Source organism: Amblyomma mixtum, chromosome 8 (genome assembly GCF_055824585.1).
Source record: "Amblyomma mixtum isolate Tamu chromosome 8, ASM5582458v1, whole genome shotgun sequence".
NCBI classification, from domain to species: domain Eukaryota; kingdom Metazoa; phylum Arthropoda; class Arachnida; order Ixodida; family Ixodidae; genus Amblyomma; species Amblyomma mixtum.
Window position 1 is genome coordinate 17,195,558 of NC_143019.1, and position 18,586 is coordinate 17,214,143.

At 41.2% G+C, this 18,586-nt stretch overlaps 1 protein-coding gene across 1 annotated transcript in view; it reads right to left on the minus strand.

Moving 5' to 3' along the window:
- LOC149331511 (uncharacterized) overlaps positions 1-18,586 on the minus strand; it is a 44,905-nt gene that overhangs the window by 17,899 nt on the left and 8,420 nt on the right. The window contains exons 4-7 of the mRNA XM_089557352.1: positions 13,939-14,501; positions 9,249-9,379; positions 5,937-5,962; positions 3,181-3,800 (exon numbers count right to left, since the gene is read on the minus strand). Coding sequence (XP_089413478.1) covers positions 3,181-3,800; positions 5,937-5,962; positions 9,249-9,379; positions 13,939-14,501 — 1,340 coding nt within the window. The remainder of the gene's footprint in view (positions 1-3,180; positions 3,801-5,936; positions 5,963-9,248; positions 9,380-13,938; positions 14,502-18,586) is intronic.

The window sequence follows — 18,586 nt, forward strand, 5'->3', positions numbered from 1 at the left end:
AAATCACGGGTGCTCCTTTTTTGAGGGTCAAAATGAGGGTCCATAGGTCATATATCGGGAACACCTGTACAACACTCTCTTTGTCAGTCGGTGAATGAAGGAGGTTTTGGTTATTTCACGAAAACGACACCCTTAAAACCACAAGAAGCCTCAGTAAAGCTGCGACTCTAAAAAGCATTGAAAGCTTGCAAGCAACTGCACAAGGCTGGAGGAGATTGTGCTCCACGTAAACACCTGAGGTGCGAAAATTTCACCAGAAAACCGACAAGAAAGGCAGTGAATGTATAGTCGACTCTAATATCCTTTATGTCACACTCCAGCATCATCACATGTCCCATAGACACTCAGAAAGCAAACGACAAACACAAGTGCAACAAAACAAAGAATTGACAAATGCAATGACACCAGGCTCCACCTGAGCATGTGTATTCTCGGCAGCCTTAAAGCAAAAAAAAGCAAAGCAAACAAATAACAAAAAGCTGAAGCTACAAAAAGCTATAAAACTACAAAAAATTTCACCAATAACAAGCAAGATTACATGAACTTCTCTTACTCATTTCTATTTACTCATACTTTTTGGTAATTCTCATTATAATTGGTCACCTCTGGAATCACCACCAAACTCCAAGGCAATTTTATTAATGATTTCCGCATAACATTTTAATTTTGTACATAACTGACTAGCTCAGATCTCTCCAAGAAAAAAATTTTACTAATGAAAAATTTTTATAACACCTTGATATTCACCCTAAAGGCAGCAGCCCAAGTAATCATATGATATGAAACACATATTGCTGTATCTCTAATTCGCTTATGATGTGCACAATGCGACACTTGGTAGAGAAATGTTATCTTAGAAAGCAACACAAAGCTTTGGGATTCCAATGAAAATAAAAAATATAGCAAATGGGCACAGCACAGAACTTTCTGGTTCCAAAACCTAAAAAAAAACACTCGTGAAATAAGCAATGTCATGCAAAAAAAGACAGAAAATGCAAGATAACAACACAACACTGACCTTCCCTCTACATTTTAGTAAAATTTTCTCCACACATGCTACTTGGTTTCGACATCTGAATTTGCATACATTGTAATCAATGCGAGCAGTGCTTATCTCAATGACCACAAATCAGTTGACCTCTTGTCAGTATGGCATGTTTTGGGTTTGCACAGAAACATGATGCAAATGAGGGGAGGCTCGTTTCAGTAAAACTGTTATTAGTTTGGGACGTGAAAAAAAGGCTACAATAAAGTGAAACACCGCGACCACTTTCATGAAGCTAATGCAAAAACCGTCAGCTGAACCACACAAAGCACTGAAAATGTCGAGGTCACAATTTGCAACAGTGATATCTCACACACAGACATTCAAAACAGAGGCTCTTATTGAATAAATAGTTATGCACAGCCCGGCGCAGCGAAATCCTTTTCATTTTTCCTTACATTTGTCAAAAGTCCACTCTTAAAGCCAGCACACAAAATCTCACCACACTCCTCCAAGCTATGCATTACACTGTCTCTTTTCATACCTCTCACTAATGCGGTTAGACCAACATGAATATACAGAGTGTTTCACTTCAGACTTTACGTAATTTTTAGAAATATGCTTTTTGAGCTAGAAGAGCGCTTTTTTTGGCATAGCTTGGTGAGCGATGTAGTACATCAGAAAACAGCTAAGATGTGCTAACTAGCAGAATTGTTAATATTGAATAGTCAACTTTTCATCTATTGTCAGGCACATGATTATGAAGAGTTGTGTAGCCCACTAAATTTAATATCCGTATCAGTTTTTAGAATTTGGAAAACGCAGTTACCCTCGCTGCAGTAGCCCAACAAATTTTGGCTGAATCTTGCCAAAATACATGCACTCCTCAGATGTTTGCAGGTAAAGCAACCTCTCCAGAGAACTAAACTTGTCAAAACAGCCAAAACTTGATGGGGCAACAGCAGCGAGGGTAACTGCTTTTTCGAAATTTTAAAAACTGACACAGATACTACACACAGTGGGGTACATGCCTCTTACTAATTAAGGAACCTGATGGTAATAGTTAAAAGTTAACTATTCAATATTAGTTAACCAGCCTACTCGTTAGCATGTCCTAGCTCTTTTCTGATGATGGTATGCCCAAAAATATGCTCTTCTAGGTCAAAAAGCCTGTTTTTAAAAATTAGGTAGTCTTAGGTGAAAAACCCTGTATAAAGTGACAGGAGCTGCATTTCATTGCGCTTTCACTGAATCAAGCCAATGTAACTGTAATGACTTTAATGCATGAATTAGCAAACCAGTGCCAAAAAAATTTACTTACGATGCATCACTGTGAGATAGACAGCACTCAGACAACAACAGGCAACCTTTTCTTTTCGCAGCACTCATGTTAGGGAAAGGCAAGAGCATGCACTAGCAAAAGAACTTCTTTCAGTGAAGATGAAAGCTGAGTGTTTGGGAGACAACAGCCTAATAAAGTGGAATGGAGGAAGTACTTCACCGCTTGAGACACCTACACACTTGAAATGATGTGTCTTGCACGTAAATCACGAAGGTTAAAACACTACCTGCTTCATGTCAGATTAAAAACCATCAAGGGAAACTATTCTATTGTTTAAGAAAAGCCAAATCTATGAAATTTGCCACTGTATTCATGTTTTTCAAGCTGCATAAGATGCATTTATTGCTGTGAAAAATTGCATAGAGAAGTGAATGGCGGTGTAGTCTACCATCAGGAATTCGTGCACCAAAAAGCGCACTGACTTCATCGCACTATGCTTGTAAAGACAGCCAGTACCTGCAATCCTCTCTTTTACCCTTTCTAATACATAAAACTGTCTTGAGAGTAAGTAGCTTCGTTGTCATTTTAACATCGCAGCCTTTAATCTGTCCTCAGTGTCCCTTTAGAGCAACCATGAATCTGGAAGTATTGTTCGAATCGAAAGAAAGAATATGCAGGCCTTTGATGATTTAAACACAAATTGCCTGTTTGGGAGCTTAATGCATACGTGCTTCACCTGAAGGAACACCATCTAAAGAGCAACACTGTACCAATCTGCAGTGACGGCATGTGAATACATATTTCACAAATGGATTTTGTCAACATAGTAGTTGCATTGCCAGCATAAGCATATTTGTAGATTAGCTAGGAATGCTTGTCATAGTTAACTATATGAAAGGACACCAGAACATTATGGAACTCCAGTAACTGAAGAGTGCTCTCTCTTTTCATGGTGCTTCAAACTGCACTTGTTGGCAAACGCCTTTGCGCAGAAGCGACACTGAAACGGTTTCTCACCCCTGTGGGCACGCACATGCCTCGCGAGGTTTTCATTTTGTGCAAAGGTCATGCGGCACAGCTGGCATTGGTACGGCCTCTCGCCCGTGTGGGTGCGAACATGTTTAACCAAGTGGTGACTAAGTTTAAATCTGCTGCCACAGTGTTCACAGCGGAAAGGACGCTCTCCTGTGTGGATGCGAAGGTGTCCACACAATTGTCCTGCCTGCTTAAATCTGCTGCCACAGATGTCGCACCGATATGGACGCTCATTGGTGTGAATGCGAAGATGTTGATCCAGGACCCATTTCCTCACAAAGGTCTTCTTACAGTGGTTGCACTGGTGTAGCCGGTTGGCTCTGTGTTTACTCTGGCGATTTTCCATGTCATTACGAGGAGTTGCTACACCATGGGGTGAAGGAGACCTCTTCACACGTGCATATTCTCCAGGAGATGGCTCACAGCTCCGACGTGTGGAGACCAAACCTGCATTGTCCAGAGCGTTTGCAGTCAACCACAGCACCTCACATGTCACTGCTCACATGGCACTAAGGCCACAAGAAATTGAATGCAGAAAGCAACCATAAACAACCGTCATACAAACATATGCAACATTTGAGTCAACGGCTTGATGCTAAAAGGAACTCGGCTTTAAAACAAACTTTTCTACATTGATGTTCTCTTGCCGAGGTGCTAATGTTTGATTATCAAGAGAAATAGATGCACCAAGCCAGGCCAGCTTAGAATCAAGTTAACAGCTGTGTACTTTCACTCTTTCACTCACCTCATTAATGCTGTCATGACAACAATGACCTGGTATATACACATAGGCTAAGAATGTCTATCTAATAAAACCAGTGACAAAGTGCTATAGATAGGAGTTAGTCCTTTTGGTTTAAACTGAAAGAAACCAGCAAAAGTATGTTGAAATTAGTTTTTGAAATTTTGCTTTAACTGAAAAAGATCAATAGTTGAGTACGAGTTACATTCAGTCCAAGTTAAAAATTATCTAAGTAGGGAAGCCAGGGGCACAATAAGACGGTGGTAATGTTGGCTGAACTGCGCAGTTGTGTAATTTAGGGCGTTTTTCCGGTTTTTTACATGCCTCTGCAGACTGGGAAGCACAACCACCTCGCCATCTGCAAGCTAAGCGCTGCTTGTTCACTACCACCAACCGCTTAGAGCAGTTAGTCGGTTAAGTAGGTTCAAAAACTGCATTAGGGACTCTGAAACCATGAAACCATGCATGGTTGTCATAAAAAGTATTGTGGTCAGGCTGCGGCAACGAATGAGCCTCAGTTACATAGCTGCTATCAACACCCATGTCACGTGGAACCCCAATGCCTTGCTCAACCCAATGCAACAAGCCAAAGAAAATTTGAAAATCTAGCTTGTAGAAGTAAATTTTCACTGGCGTTCTTGTCTGCTGGCGATCTGAGTAAAATGTGCTAGTTTTCAATGATGAAAGCAATACCTTACACAAGCACACTTCCAAGTGAAAAATTGGTGATACATTATGTCAATTACTGGTAAAAGAAGTGCTCATGCTGACGAAATTCCGAAGCAGACTATGCGACTTCTGACCACACAAAACTCCACATTAAATCACTGAAGAAAGCCAACAATTCACTGAGAGTGAATAATTCAAGTCACTAACTCATTGCTAGAATTGATGATTTTGAAGAGCGAAATTCATAGCAAAATTATATATATATACATAATTATAAAATAGAAGCTGAATTTTCATAAAAAAGTCCACAAATACAACTGTATATTACCAGAACCACAAGGGACAAACAAAAGAAGGCAATTATGAATACCGGAGGCACTGAAGGAATAAAGTAAGGTGACAGATGGCACACAAAATGCACAGGTGCAGAAGAACTACCTCTGCACCAGCACATTTTTTTTTTACCAGAGACTTCAACAAATAATCCAAAGGTTTCTTTGGCATGCAGTTTCTCTATGCTCAGATACAATGTCACACTAGGAATATTTCACAACACACATCCTCCACATCGCGCTGATCTGGATGAGTTCTTGTTGCAACAAAATACATTCAGATGCATTCCCCTTCACAGACACTGTTCTTTACATCACTTGATGCACTATTCATGAAACTCTGAAAGTCAATCCATTGGGTCCATGAACGTTGCAATATTTCTAGGAAAAATCCTTCCACTGGTACCCGTACTAAATCTCCAGACGGTGTTGGTTCAGGTGTCTGCAAAGTAAAATTGAGAAAAATAGCCAAAATTAAAAAAAGGCCCAGTGCCAACAGCAAAAGCACATGTACACTGTGTGTTCAAGAACTGTCATTTCAGGTTTCTGTGTGACTTTGAAAGGTAGATAATAGTTAGGCCAACAGGAAGGAAGTAACCTCTTTCTCGAGAGACTTCCCCTAATAATGACAAGTCTTCTTTAGCATATTGTTTGATGCTTAAACACAACGTCACACATGGTATAATTGACAACACACATTCTCCACATCTCACTCAAGTGAATGAGCTTTTAATGTAACGAAATAGGTCTGATGCACTCCGCTTTGTTCAAAAATACTATGCTTCACATCACATGGTGCACTATTTCAACAGCTATGAAAGTATATCCATTTCGTCCATAACTGTTGGCAACATGTTTCGCAAAAATCTTCCATTTTCAGCTTGTACTAACTGCCTCGATGATGTTGGTTCAAATGCCTGCAACATAAGACAGAAAAAAAGGCCAACTGAAAGAAAGCCCCAATACCAGAAACATCACTATGTCCTTTGCATGTTCAAGAATTGCAATTTCACTAACTACTGCATTAGCTGCTAGAGAATCAGAGTGACAACTTTAACTGAAATCGCGGGTGCTCTTTTTTTGAGGGTCTAAATGATGATCCATAGGTCATATATCGGGAACACCTGTACAACATTCTCTTTGTCAGTGGGTGAATGAAGGAGGTTTTGGTTATTTCACGACAATGACACCCTTAAAGCCACAAGAAGCCCCAGTAAAGCTGTGACTCTAAAAAGCATTGAAAGCTTGCAAGCAACTGCGCAAGGCTGGAGGAGACTGTGCTCCACATAAACACCTGAGGTGCGAAAATTTCACCAGAAAACCGACAAGAAAGGCAGTGAATGTATAGTCAACTCTAATAATCTTTATGTCACACTCCAGCATCATCACATGTCCCATAGACACTCAGAAAGCAAATGACAAACACAAGTGGAACAAGACAAAGAATTGACAAATGCAATGACACCAAGCTCCACCTGTGGATGCACACAAGAATTCTGGGCAGCCTTAAAGCAAAATAAAGCAAAGCAAACAAACAACAAAAAGCTGAAGCTACAAAAAGCTAAAAAACTACAAAAAATTTCACCAATAACAAGCAAGATTACATGAACTTCTCTTGCTCATTTCTATTTACTCATACTTTATGGTAATGCTCATAATTGGTCACCTCTGGAATCCCACCGGACTCCAAGGCGATTTTATTAATTATTTCTGCATAACATTTTAATTTTGTACATAACTGACCAGCTCAGATCTCTCCAAGAAAAAAATTTTAATAATGAAAATTTTTATAACACATTGATATTCACCCTAAAGACATCAGCCAAAGTAATCATATGATATGAAACACATATTGCTGAATCTCTAATTCGCTTATGATGTGCATAATGCGACATTTGGTAGAGAAATGTTATCTTAGAAAGCAACACAAAGCTTTGGGATTCCACTGAAAATAAAAAAATATAGCAAATGGGCACAGCACAGAACTTTCTGGCTCCAAAACCTAAAAAAAACACTCGTGAAATAAGCAATGTCATGCAAAAAAAGACACAGAAAATGCATGATAACAACACAACACTGAACTTCCCTCTACATTTTAGTAAAATTTTCTCCACACATGCTACTTGGTTTCCACATATGAATTTGCATAGATTGTAATCAATGCGAGGAGTGCTTATCTCAGTGACCACAAATCAGTTGACCTCTTGTCAGCATGGCATGTTTTGGGTTTGCACAGAAACATGATGCAAATGAGGGGAGGCTCGTTTCAGTAAAACTGTTATTATTTTGGGAAATCCCAAAAAGGCTAGAATAAAGTGAAACACCCGGTCCACTTTCTTGAAGATAATGCAAAAACCGTCAGCTGAACCACACAAAACACTGAAAATGTCGAGGTCACAATTTTCAACAGTGATATCTGACACACAGACATTCAAAACAGAGGCACTTGTTGAATAAATAGTTATGCAGAGTCCGGTGCAGTGAAATCCTTTTCATTTTTTCTTACAACTGTCAAAAGTCCACTCTTAAAGTCAGCATACCAAATCTCACCACAGCTTCTCCAAGCTGTGCATTACTAAGAGGATTCTGGCTTGGGCTAATTGGTTCATGCTTAATAAACAGATTCCCAACAGTGCTACGGAACGAGGACAGAAGGAACACGAAAAACACAGGACGGGCGCTGACTACCAGCTTTTTATTGCGTGAAAAAAACCAGCACAGATTTATAATATTTCCTGGACCATGTGATACACTGTCAGCCACGGGACACAGCGAAAGAACGCCTCACACGTTTGGCGAGTCATAATACAGCTCGACAGAACTCATGAAAAGTGCATGCACTATCAAACTATAGCATTACCAACCTATATATAATGATAAAAGGACTAACAGATACAAAGATGTGCATGACCCAGCTACAGCCTTTGACAACTATAGCTCAGATAGGCAAGAAAAAGAGTACTTCCAAGCAAAGCAGAATCTTTGGGCCACATAAAATCATTTAAGAGAGTGAGAAGGCGTAAAAGCATGAGAAAATGGCAATGAAAAAAGGGGCATGAAAAATAAAAGTTGCTAGGCAATAAGCACAGTGAACAGGCTAAAAGCGACAACAAGAAACCGACACCAACAAATAACACTGTAAAAGTAGCAATCGTTAAAAAGAGAAACTAAAAGAAAAAAGAAAAAACATGAACCACCACCGGCCAAGCTATGAAGACGGTAAAACCACCAAAAGTCTTTAAGAGACTGAGGAGCAAGGTTCCGCATAAGGTCAACAAACAAAACAACGCAAAATACAACACAATAAGGTGAGGTGCGGGGAGAACCGTTTGTCAGGATGTCTAGCTGTTAAAACGCAAGAATCGCGTCCGTTCCAGAAAGGACCTTTCCTTCTCCTGTAAAGAGACAGAAGAGCTGCTGATGCACACGTCCCCAGCCTTCTCAATCAAAAAACCTTCAATAACCTCTCTTTTTATTCTACTCCTTGCGGTCGCCAGAAACTTGGTGTCTGAAAACATAGGTCGACAATCGTGACGGAGTTGGTTACATTGTAGCGCCATGTGGCTCCCAGACTTGTTTTTTACGTTGGGGAAGTGTTCGCTTGCCCTGTCATTGAAGCAGCGTCCGGTCTGGCCGATGTATACTTTACCACAAGGAAGGGGAATCTGATAGACAACTGCAGATCGACATTCGGTGTACTGACGGAAATGTTTTACTGTGCAGGTCGCCCGCTTCTTCCGGTTTACCATCGGACACACTCTTGCCAACTTACATGGGGCAGAAAACACAACATTCACATCGTACCTGGCTGCAACCCTTTTAACATTGTGCGATAGCTTATGGATATAAGGAATTACGGCAACACGTTTCCTTTCCCTGGGCTCTCTCCCTCTTTCTCCTAGCTTCATTTTCTGGAGTATGGCTTCGCACAGGCCTGCTATGAGGAAAGGTGAGTAGCCAGCTAAAAGAAGGCATTCAACCTGGTTATCAAAGCTGTAATCAGCCATGTGCTCGCAACTTTTTGTTAGTGACGCATGAAGTGCGCTAGCTGCGACTGGCCGCTTGACAAGTTTGGAATGCGCACTGTCGAAGGGGAGTAAACCTTTCTTCGATCTAACGTTGTACGACCAGCACACTCGCTCACCACTAAAAACCAGCAACAGATCTAAAAACTGTATCCTGTTCTCTTTTGGCATTTCCCACATGAAGTTCATTCCACCAGAAGAGTCCTTGAACTCTCCGATGATGTCCTTGACGGCTTGTGGCATGTCAGTAGCTGCTGCATCGGGGATCTGTATTGGTTCATCCGTTGCCCCGGTGCTCCCGGATATTTTCTTGTCACCATGGACAGGGCAGTTCAAGAACGTTTACATGACAAGCACATTGTCAAGATCTATCGTTACGTGGACGATTTCCTCATCGTGTTAGACAGTGCAGCGGCTACTGACATGCCACAAGCCGTCAAGGACATCATCGGAGTGTTCAAGGACTCTTCTTTTGGAATGAACTTCATGTGGGAAATGCCAAAAGAGAACAGGATCCAGTTTTTAGATCTGTTGCTGGTTTTTAGTGGTGAGCGAGTGTGCTGGTCGTACAACGTTAGATCGAAGAAAGGTTTACTCCCCTTCGGCAGTGCGCATTCCAAACTTGTCAAGCGGCCAGTCGCAGCTAGCGCACTTCATGCGTCACTAACAAAAAGTTGCGAGCACATGGCTGATTACAGCTTTGATAACCAGGTTGAATGCCTTCTTTTAGCTGGCTACTCACCTTTCCTCATAGCAGGCCTGTGCGAAGCCATACTCCAGAAAATGAAGCTAGGAGAAGGAGGGAGAGAGCCCAGGGAAAGGAAACGTGTTGCCGTAATTCCTTATATCCATAAGCTATCGCACAATGTTAAAAGGGTTGCAGCCAGGTACGATGTGAATGTTGTGTTTTCTGCCCCATGTAAGTTGGCAAGAGTGTGTCCGATGGTAAACCGGAAGAAGCGGGCGACCTGCACAGTAAAACAATCCCGTCAGTACACCGAATGTCGATCCGCAGTTGTCTACCAGATTCCCCTCCCTTGTGGTAAAGTATACATCGGCCAGACCGGACGCTGTTTCAATGACAGGGCAAGCGAACACTTCCCCAACGTAAAAAACAAGTCTGGGAGCCACATGGCGCTACACTGTAACCAACTTCGTCACGATTGTCGACCTATGTTTTCAGACACCAAGTTTCTGGCGACTGCAAGGAGTAGAATAGAAAGGGAGGTTATTGAAGGTTTTTTGATTGAGAAGGCTGGGGACGCGTGCATCAGCAGCTCTTCTGTCTGTTTACAGGAGAAGGAAAGGTCCTTTCTGGAACGGACGCGATTCTTGTGTTTCAACAGCTAGACATCCTGACAAACGGTTCTCCCCGCACCTCACCTTATTGTGTTGTATTTTGCGTTGTTTTGTTTGTTGACCTTATGCGGAACCTTGCTCCTCTGTCTTTTAAAGACTTTTAGTGGTTTTACCGTCTTCATTGCTTGGCCGATGGTGGTTCATGTTTTTTATTTTTTCTTTTAGTTTCTCTTTTTAACGATTGTTACTTTTACCATGTTATTTGTTGGTGTCGGTTTCTTGTTGTCGCTTTTAGCCTGTTGACTGTGCCTATTGCCTAGCAACTTTTATTTTTCATGCCCCTTTTTTCATCGCCATTTTCTCATGCTTTTACGCCTTCTCGCTCTCTTAAATGATTTTATGTAGCCCAAAGATTCTGCTTTGCTTGGAAGTACTCTTTTCCTCGCCTATCTGAGCTATAGTTGTCAAAGGCTGTAGCTGGGTCATGCACATCTTTGTATCTGTTAGTCCTTTTATCATTAGGTTGGTAATGCTATAGTTTGATAGTGCATGCACTTTTCATGAGTTCTGTCGAGATGTATTATGACTCGCCAAACGTGTGAGGCGTTCTTTCGCTGTGTCCCATGGCTGACGGTGTATCACGTGGTCCAGGAAATAGTATAAATCTGTGCTGGTTTTTTTCACGCAATAAAGAGTTGGTAGTCAGCGCCCGTCCTGTGTTTTTCGTGTTCCTTCTGTCCTCGTTCCGTAGCACTGTTGTGAATCTGTTTACTATGCATTACACTGTCTCTTCTCATAACTCTCACTAATGCAGTTAGACCAACATGAATATACAGGGTGTTTCAATGTTTACATAATTTTTAGGAATATGTTTTTGAGCTAGAAGAGTGCTTTTTTTGGCATAGCTTGGTGAGCGATGTACTATATCAGAAAACAGCTAAGACGTACTAACTAGCAGACTTGTTAATATTGAATAGTTAACTTTTCATCAATTATTGTTAGGCACATAATTATGAACAGTCGTGTAGCCCACTAAATTTAATATCCGTGTCAGTTTTTAGAATTTAGAAAACGCAGTTACCCTCGCTGCTGTAGCCCAACAAATTTTGGCTGAATCTTGCCAAATACATGCACTTCTCAAAAGTTTGCAGGTAAAGCAACCTCTCCAGAGAACTTGTCAAAACAGCCAAAATTTGATGGGGCAACAGCGGCGAGGGTAACTGCTTTTTCGAAATTTTACAAAACTGACACGGATACTACTTACAGTGGGACACATGCCTCTTAGTAATTAAGGAACCTGATGGTAATAGTTAAAAATTAACTATTCAATATTAGTTAACCAGCATACTCGTTAGCATGTCCTAGCTCTTTTCTGATGAACATATGCCCAAAAATGTGCTCTTCTAGGTCAAAAAGCCTATCTTTATCTTTAAAAAGTATGTAAAGTCTTAGGTGAAACACCCTGTACAAAGTGACAGGAGCTGCATTTCATTGCACGTTCACTGAATCAAGCCAATGTAGCTGTAATGACTTTAATGCATGAATTAGCACACCAGTGCCAAAAAAATTTACTTACGACGCATCACTGCGAGATAGACAGGCACCCTTTTCTTTTCGCAGCACTCATGTTAGGGAAAGGCAAGAGCATGCACTAGCAAAAGAACTTGTTTCAGTGAAGATGAAAGCTGAGTGTTTGGGAGACAACAGCCTAATAAAGTGGAATGGAGGAAGTACTTCACCGCCTGAGACACCTACACACTTGAAAAGACGTGTCTTGCCCGTAAATCACGAAAGTTAAAACACTACCTGCTTCATGTCAGATTAAAAACCATCAAGGGAAACTATTCTATTGTTTTAAGAAAAGCCAAATCTATGAAATTTGTCACTGTATTCTCGTTTTTCAAGCTGCATAAGATGCATTTATTGCTGTGAGAAATTGCATAGAGAAGTGAATGGCGGTGTAGTCTACCATCAGCAATTCGTGCACCAGAAAGTGCCTTGACTTCATCGCTCTCTGCTTGCAAAGATAGTCAGTACCTGAATTCCTCTCTTTTACCCTTTCTAATACATAAAACTGTTTTGAGAGTAAGTAGCTTCGTTGTCATTTGAACATCGCAGCCTTTTAATCTGTCGTCAGTGTCCCTTTAGAGCAACCATGAATCTGGAAGTATTGTTGGAATCGAAAGAGAGGATATGCGGGCCTTTGATGATTTAAACACAAATTGCCTGTTTGGGAGCTTAATGCACACATGCTTCACCTGAAGGAACACCATCTAAAGAGCAACACTGTACCAATCTGTAGTGACAACATGTGAATGCATATTTCACAAATGGATTTTGTCAACTTAGCAGTTACATTGCCAGCATAAGCATATTTGTAGATAAGCTAGGAATGCTTGTCATAGTTAATTATAATAAGGGAGTAATTACTCATTTGCATCCACCCGAGCGCAGCCATACGGCTACAAAGGAAAGCTATACAGCTTTCTCAGAAACTTCGTAGTTAAAGAAAAATTCGTCCTGGTCCGGGGTTCGAACCCAGGACCACCGCTACACCGGAGCAGTCACTCTACCAATTGAGCTAACCAGGACGGCAAGCTTATGGTAGGACGAGAGCGAATTGATCAATAACTCGAAGTGGGAACTGTGTTGGTCAAATGTTTAGGGGAATCCCCCAAGGTGGAGTAGATTTGTAATAAGGGAGTAATTACTCATTTGCATCCACCCGAGCGCAGCCATACGGCTACAAAGGAAAGCTATACAGCTTTCTCAGAAACTTCGTAGTTAAAGAAAAATTCGTCCTGGTCCGGGGTTCGAACCCAGGACCACCGCTACACCGGAGCAGTCGCTCTACCAATTGAGCTAACCAGGACGGCAAGCTTATGGTAGGACGAGAGCGAATAGATCAATAACTCGAAGTGGGAACTGTGTTGGTCAAATGTTTAGGGGAATCCCCCAAGGTGGAGTAGATTTGTAATAAGGGAGTAATTACTCATTTGCATCCACCCGAGCGCAGCCATACGGCTACAAAGGAAAGCTATACAGCTTTCTCAGAAACTTCGTAGTTAAAGAAAAATTCGTCCTGGTCCGGGGTTCGAACCCAGGACCACCGCTACACCGGAGCAGTCGCTCTACCAATTGAGCTAACCAGGACGGCAAGCTTATGGTAGGACGAGAGCGAATGAGTAATTACTTCCTTATTACAAATCTACTCCACCTTGGGGGATTCCCCTAAACATTTGACCAACACAGTTCCCACTTCGAGTTATTGATCAATTCGCTCTCGTCCTACCATAAGCTTGCCGTCCTGGTTAGCTCAATTGGTAGAGCGACTGCTCCGGTGTAGCGGTGGTCCTGGGTTCGAACCCCGGACCAGGACGAATTTTTCTTTAACTACGAAGTTTCTGAGAAAGCTGTATAGCTTTCCTTTGTAGCCGTATGGCTGCGCTCGGGTGGATGCAAATGAGTAATTACTCCCTTATTACAAATCTACTCCACCTTGGGGGATTCCCCTAAACATTTGACCAACATAGTTAATTATATGAAACGGCACCAGAACATTATGGAACTCCAGTAACTGAAGAGTGCTCTCTCTCTTCATGGAGTTCCAAATTGCGCTTCTCAGCAAACGCCTTTGTGCAGAAGCGACACTGAAACGGTTTCTCGCCCTTGTGGGATCGCACATGACTCGCGAGGTGATGATTTTGTTTAAAGGTCATGGGGCACAGCTGGCATTGGTACGGCCTCTCTCCTGTGTGGGTGCGAACATGTTTAACCAAGTGGTGCCTAAGTTTAAATCTGTTGCCACAGTGCTCACAGCGGAAAGGACGCTCTCCGGTGTGGATGCGACGGTGTTCACTCAATTGTTTTGCCCGCTTAAATCTGCTGCCACAGATGTCGCACTGATATGGACGCTCATTGGTGTGGATGCGAAGATGTTGATCCAGGTCCCATTTCCTCAAAAAGATCTTCTTACAGTGGTTGCACTGGTGTAGCTGGTTGGCTCTGTGTTTACTCTGGCAATTTTCCGTGTCAGTACGAGAAGTTGCTACACCATGGGGTGAAGGAGGCCTCTTCGCACGTGCATATTCTCCAGGAGGTGGCTCACGGCTCTGATGCTTCGAGAACAAACCTGCATTGTCCAGAGCGTTTGCAGTCAACCACAGCACCTCACATGTCGCTGCTCACATGGCACTAAGGCCACAAGAAATGGAATGCAGAAAGCAGCCATAAACAACCGTCATACAAACATATGCAACATTTGAGTCAACGGCTTGTGCTAAAATGAACTCCGCTTTAAAACAAAGTTTTCTACAGTGATGTTCTCTTGCCAAAGTGCTAATGTTTCATTATCAAGAGAAATAGATGCACCAAGCCAAGCCAGCTTAGAATCAAGTTAACAGCTGCGTACTTTCACTCTTTCACTCACCTCATTAATGCTGTCATGACAACAATGACCTGGTATATACACACAGGCTAAGAATGTCTATCTAATAAAACCAGTCACAAAGTGCTATAGATAGGAGTTAGTCCTTTTGGTTTAAACCGAAAGAAACCAACAAAAGTATGTTGAAATTAGTTTTGAAATTTGGCTTTAACTGAAGAACATCAATAGTTGAGTTCGAGTTACATTCAGTCCAAGTTGAAAATTATCTAAGTAGGGAAGCCAGCGGCACAATAAGACGGTGGTAATGTTGGCTGAACTGCGCAGTTGTGTAATTTAAGGCATTTTTCCGCTTTTTTACATGCCTCTGCAGACTGGGAAGCACAACCACCTCGCCATCTGCAAGCTAAGCGCTGCTTGTTCACTACCACCAACCGCTTAGAGCAGTTAGTCGGTTAAGTAGGTTTAAAAACTGCATTAGGGACTCTGACATGAAACCATGCATGGTTGTCATAAAAAGTATTGTGGACAGGCTGCGGCAACGAATGAGCCTCAGTTACATAGCGGCAATCAACACCCATGCCACGTGGAGCCCCAATGCCTTGCTTAACCCAATGCAACAAGCCAAAGAAAACTTGAAAATCTAATTTGAAGAAGTCAATTTCCACTGGCGTTCTTGTCTGCTGGCCATCTCACTAAAATGTGCTAGTTTTTAATGATGAAAGCAATATCTTCAACAAGCACACTTCCAAGTGAAAAATTGGTGATACATTATGTCAATTACTGGTAAAAGAAGCGCTCATGCTGACGAAATTCCGAGGCAGACTATGCGACTTCAGACCACACAAAACTCCACATTAAATCACTGAAAAAAGTCAACAATTCACTGAGAGTCAATAATTCAAGTCACTAACTCGTTGCTAGAATTGATGATTTTGAAGAGAAAAATTCATAGCAAAAATATATAGACATATATAATTATAAAGAAAGCTGAATTTTCATAACAGAACCACAAGGGACAAACAAAAGAATGCCATTACGAAAAATTACGAAAGGCACTGAAGGAATAAAGTAAGGCGACAGATGGCACACAAAATGCACAGGTGCAGAAGAACTACCTCTGCACCAGCACATTTTTTTTTTACCAGAGACTTCAACAAATAATCCAAACGTTTCTTTGGCATGCAGTTTCTCTATGCTCAGATACAATGTCACACTAGGAATATTTCACAACACACATCCTCCACATCGCGCTGATCTGGATGGGTTCTTGACGTAACAAAATACATTTAGAGGCATTCCACTTCACCGACGCTACTTTTTACATCACTTGATGCACTATTCCCGAAACTCTGAACGTCAATCCATTGGGTCCATGAACGTTGGAATATTTTTTGGAAAAATCCTTCCACTGGTACCCGTACTAAATCTCCAGACGGTGTTGGTTCAGGTGTCTGAAAAGTAAAATTGAGAAAAATAGCCAAAATTAAAAAAAGGCCCAGTGCCAAGAGCGAAAGCACATGTACACTGTGTGTTCAAGAACTGTCATTTCAGGTTCCTGTGTGACTTTGAAAGGTAGATTGTAGTTAGGCCAACTGGAAGGAAGCAACCTCTTTCTCGAGAGACTTCCCCTAACAATGACAAGTCTTCTTTAGCATATTGTTTGATGCTTAAACACAACGTCACACATGGTATAATTGACAACACACATTCTCCACGTCTCACTCAAGTGAATGAGCTTTTAATGTAACGAAATAGACTGATGCACTCCGCTTTGTTCAAAAATACTACGCTTCACATCACATGGTGCACTATTTCAACAGCTATGAAAGTATATCCATTTCGTCCATAACTGTTGGCAAGATGTTTTGCAAAAATCTTCCATTTTCAGCTTGTACTAACTGCCTCGATGATGTTGGTTCTAATGCCTGCAACATAAAACGGAAAAAAAGGCCAATTGAAAGAAAGCCCCAATACCAAAAGCATCACTATGTCCTTTGCATGTTCAAGAATTGCAATTTAACTACTGCATTAGCTGCTAGAGATTCAGAGTGACAGCTTTAACTGAAATCGCGGGTGCTCTTTCTTTGAGGGTCTAAATGATGGTCCATAGGTCATATATCGGGAACACCTGTACAACACACTCTTTGCCAGTGGGTGAATGAAGGAGGTTTTGGTTATTTCACAACAATGACACCCTTAAAACCACAAGAAGCCCCAGTAAAGCTGCGACTCTAAAAAGCATTGAAAGCTTGCAAGCAACTGCGCAAGGCTGGAGGAGATTGTGCCCCACATAAACACCTGAGGTGCGAAAATTTCACCAGAAAACCGACAAGAAAGGCAGTGAATGTATAGTCAACTCTAATACTCTTTATGTCACACTCCAGCATTATCACATGTCCTATAGACACTCAGAAAGCAAATGACAAACACAAGTGGAACAAAACAAAGAATTGACGAATGCAATTGCACCAAGCTCCACCTGAGGATGCACACAAGAACTCTTGGCAGCCTTAAAGCAAAAAAAAAGCAAAGCAAACAAATAACAAAAAGCTGAAGCTACAAAAAGCTAAAAAACTACAAAAAATTTCACCAATAACAAGCAAGATTACATGAACTTCTCTTACTCATTTCTATTTACTCATACTTTTTGGTAATGCTCATTATACTTGGTCACCTCTGGAATCACCACCAAACTCCAAGGCAATTTTATTAATGATTTCTGCATAACATTTTAATTTTGTACATAACTGACCAGCTCAGATCTCTCCAAGGAAAAAATTTTAATAATGAAAAATTTTTATAACACCTTGATATTCACCCCAAGTAATCATATGACATGAAACACATTTTGCTGAATCTCTAATTCGCTTATGATGTGCACAATGCGACACTTGGTAGAGAAATGTTATCTTTGAAACCAACACAAAGCTTTGGGATTCCAATGAAAATAAAAAATATAGCAAATGGGCACAGCATAGAACTTTCTGGCTCCAAAACCTAAAAAAAAACACTTGTGAAATAAGCAATGTCATGCAAAAAAAGACACAGAAAATGCAAGATAACAACACAACACTGAACTTCCCTCTACAGTCTGGTAAAATTTTCTCCACACATGCTCCTTGGTTTTCACATCTGAATTTGCATAGATTGTAATCAATGCGAGGAGTGCTTATCTCAGTGACCACAAATCAGTTGACCTCTTGTCAGCATGGCATGTTTTGGGTTTGCACAGAAACATGATGCAAATGAGGGGAGGCTCGTTTCAGTAAAACGGTTATTATTTTGGGAAATCCCAAAAAGGCTACAATAAAGTGAAACACCGCGACCACTTTCATGAAGCTAATGCAAAAATCGTGAGCTGAACTACACAAAACACTGAAAATGTTGACATCACACATTGCAACAGTGATATCTCACACACAGACATTCAAAACAGAGGCACTTGTTGAATAAATGGTAATGCAGAGCCCGGTGCAGTGAAATCCTGTTCATTTATCCTTACAACTGTCAAAAGTCCACTCTTAAAGCCGGCATACAAAATGTCACCACAGCTTCTCCAAGCTATGCATTATACTGTCTCTTTTCACACCTCTCACTGATGCGGTTAGACCAACATGAATATACGGAGTGTTTCACTTAAGACTTTACATAATTTTTAGAAATATGCTTTTTGAGCTAGAAGAGCGCTTTTTTTGGCATATCTTGGTGAGCGATGTAGTACATCAGAAAACAGCTAAGACGTGCTAACTAGCAGACTTGTTAATATTGAATGGTTAACTTTTCATCTATTGTCAGGCACATGATTATGAAGAGTCGTGTAGCCCACTAAA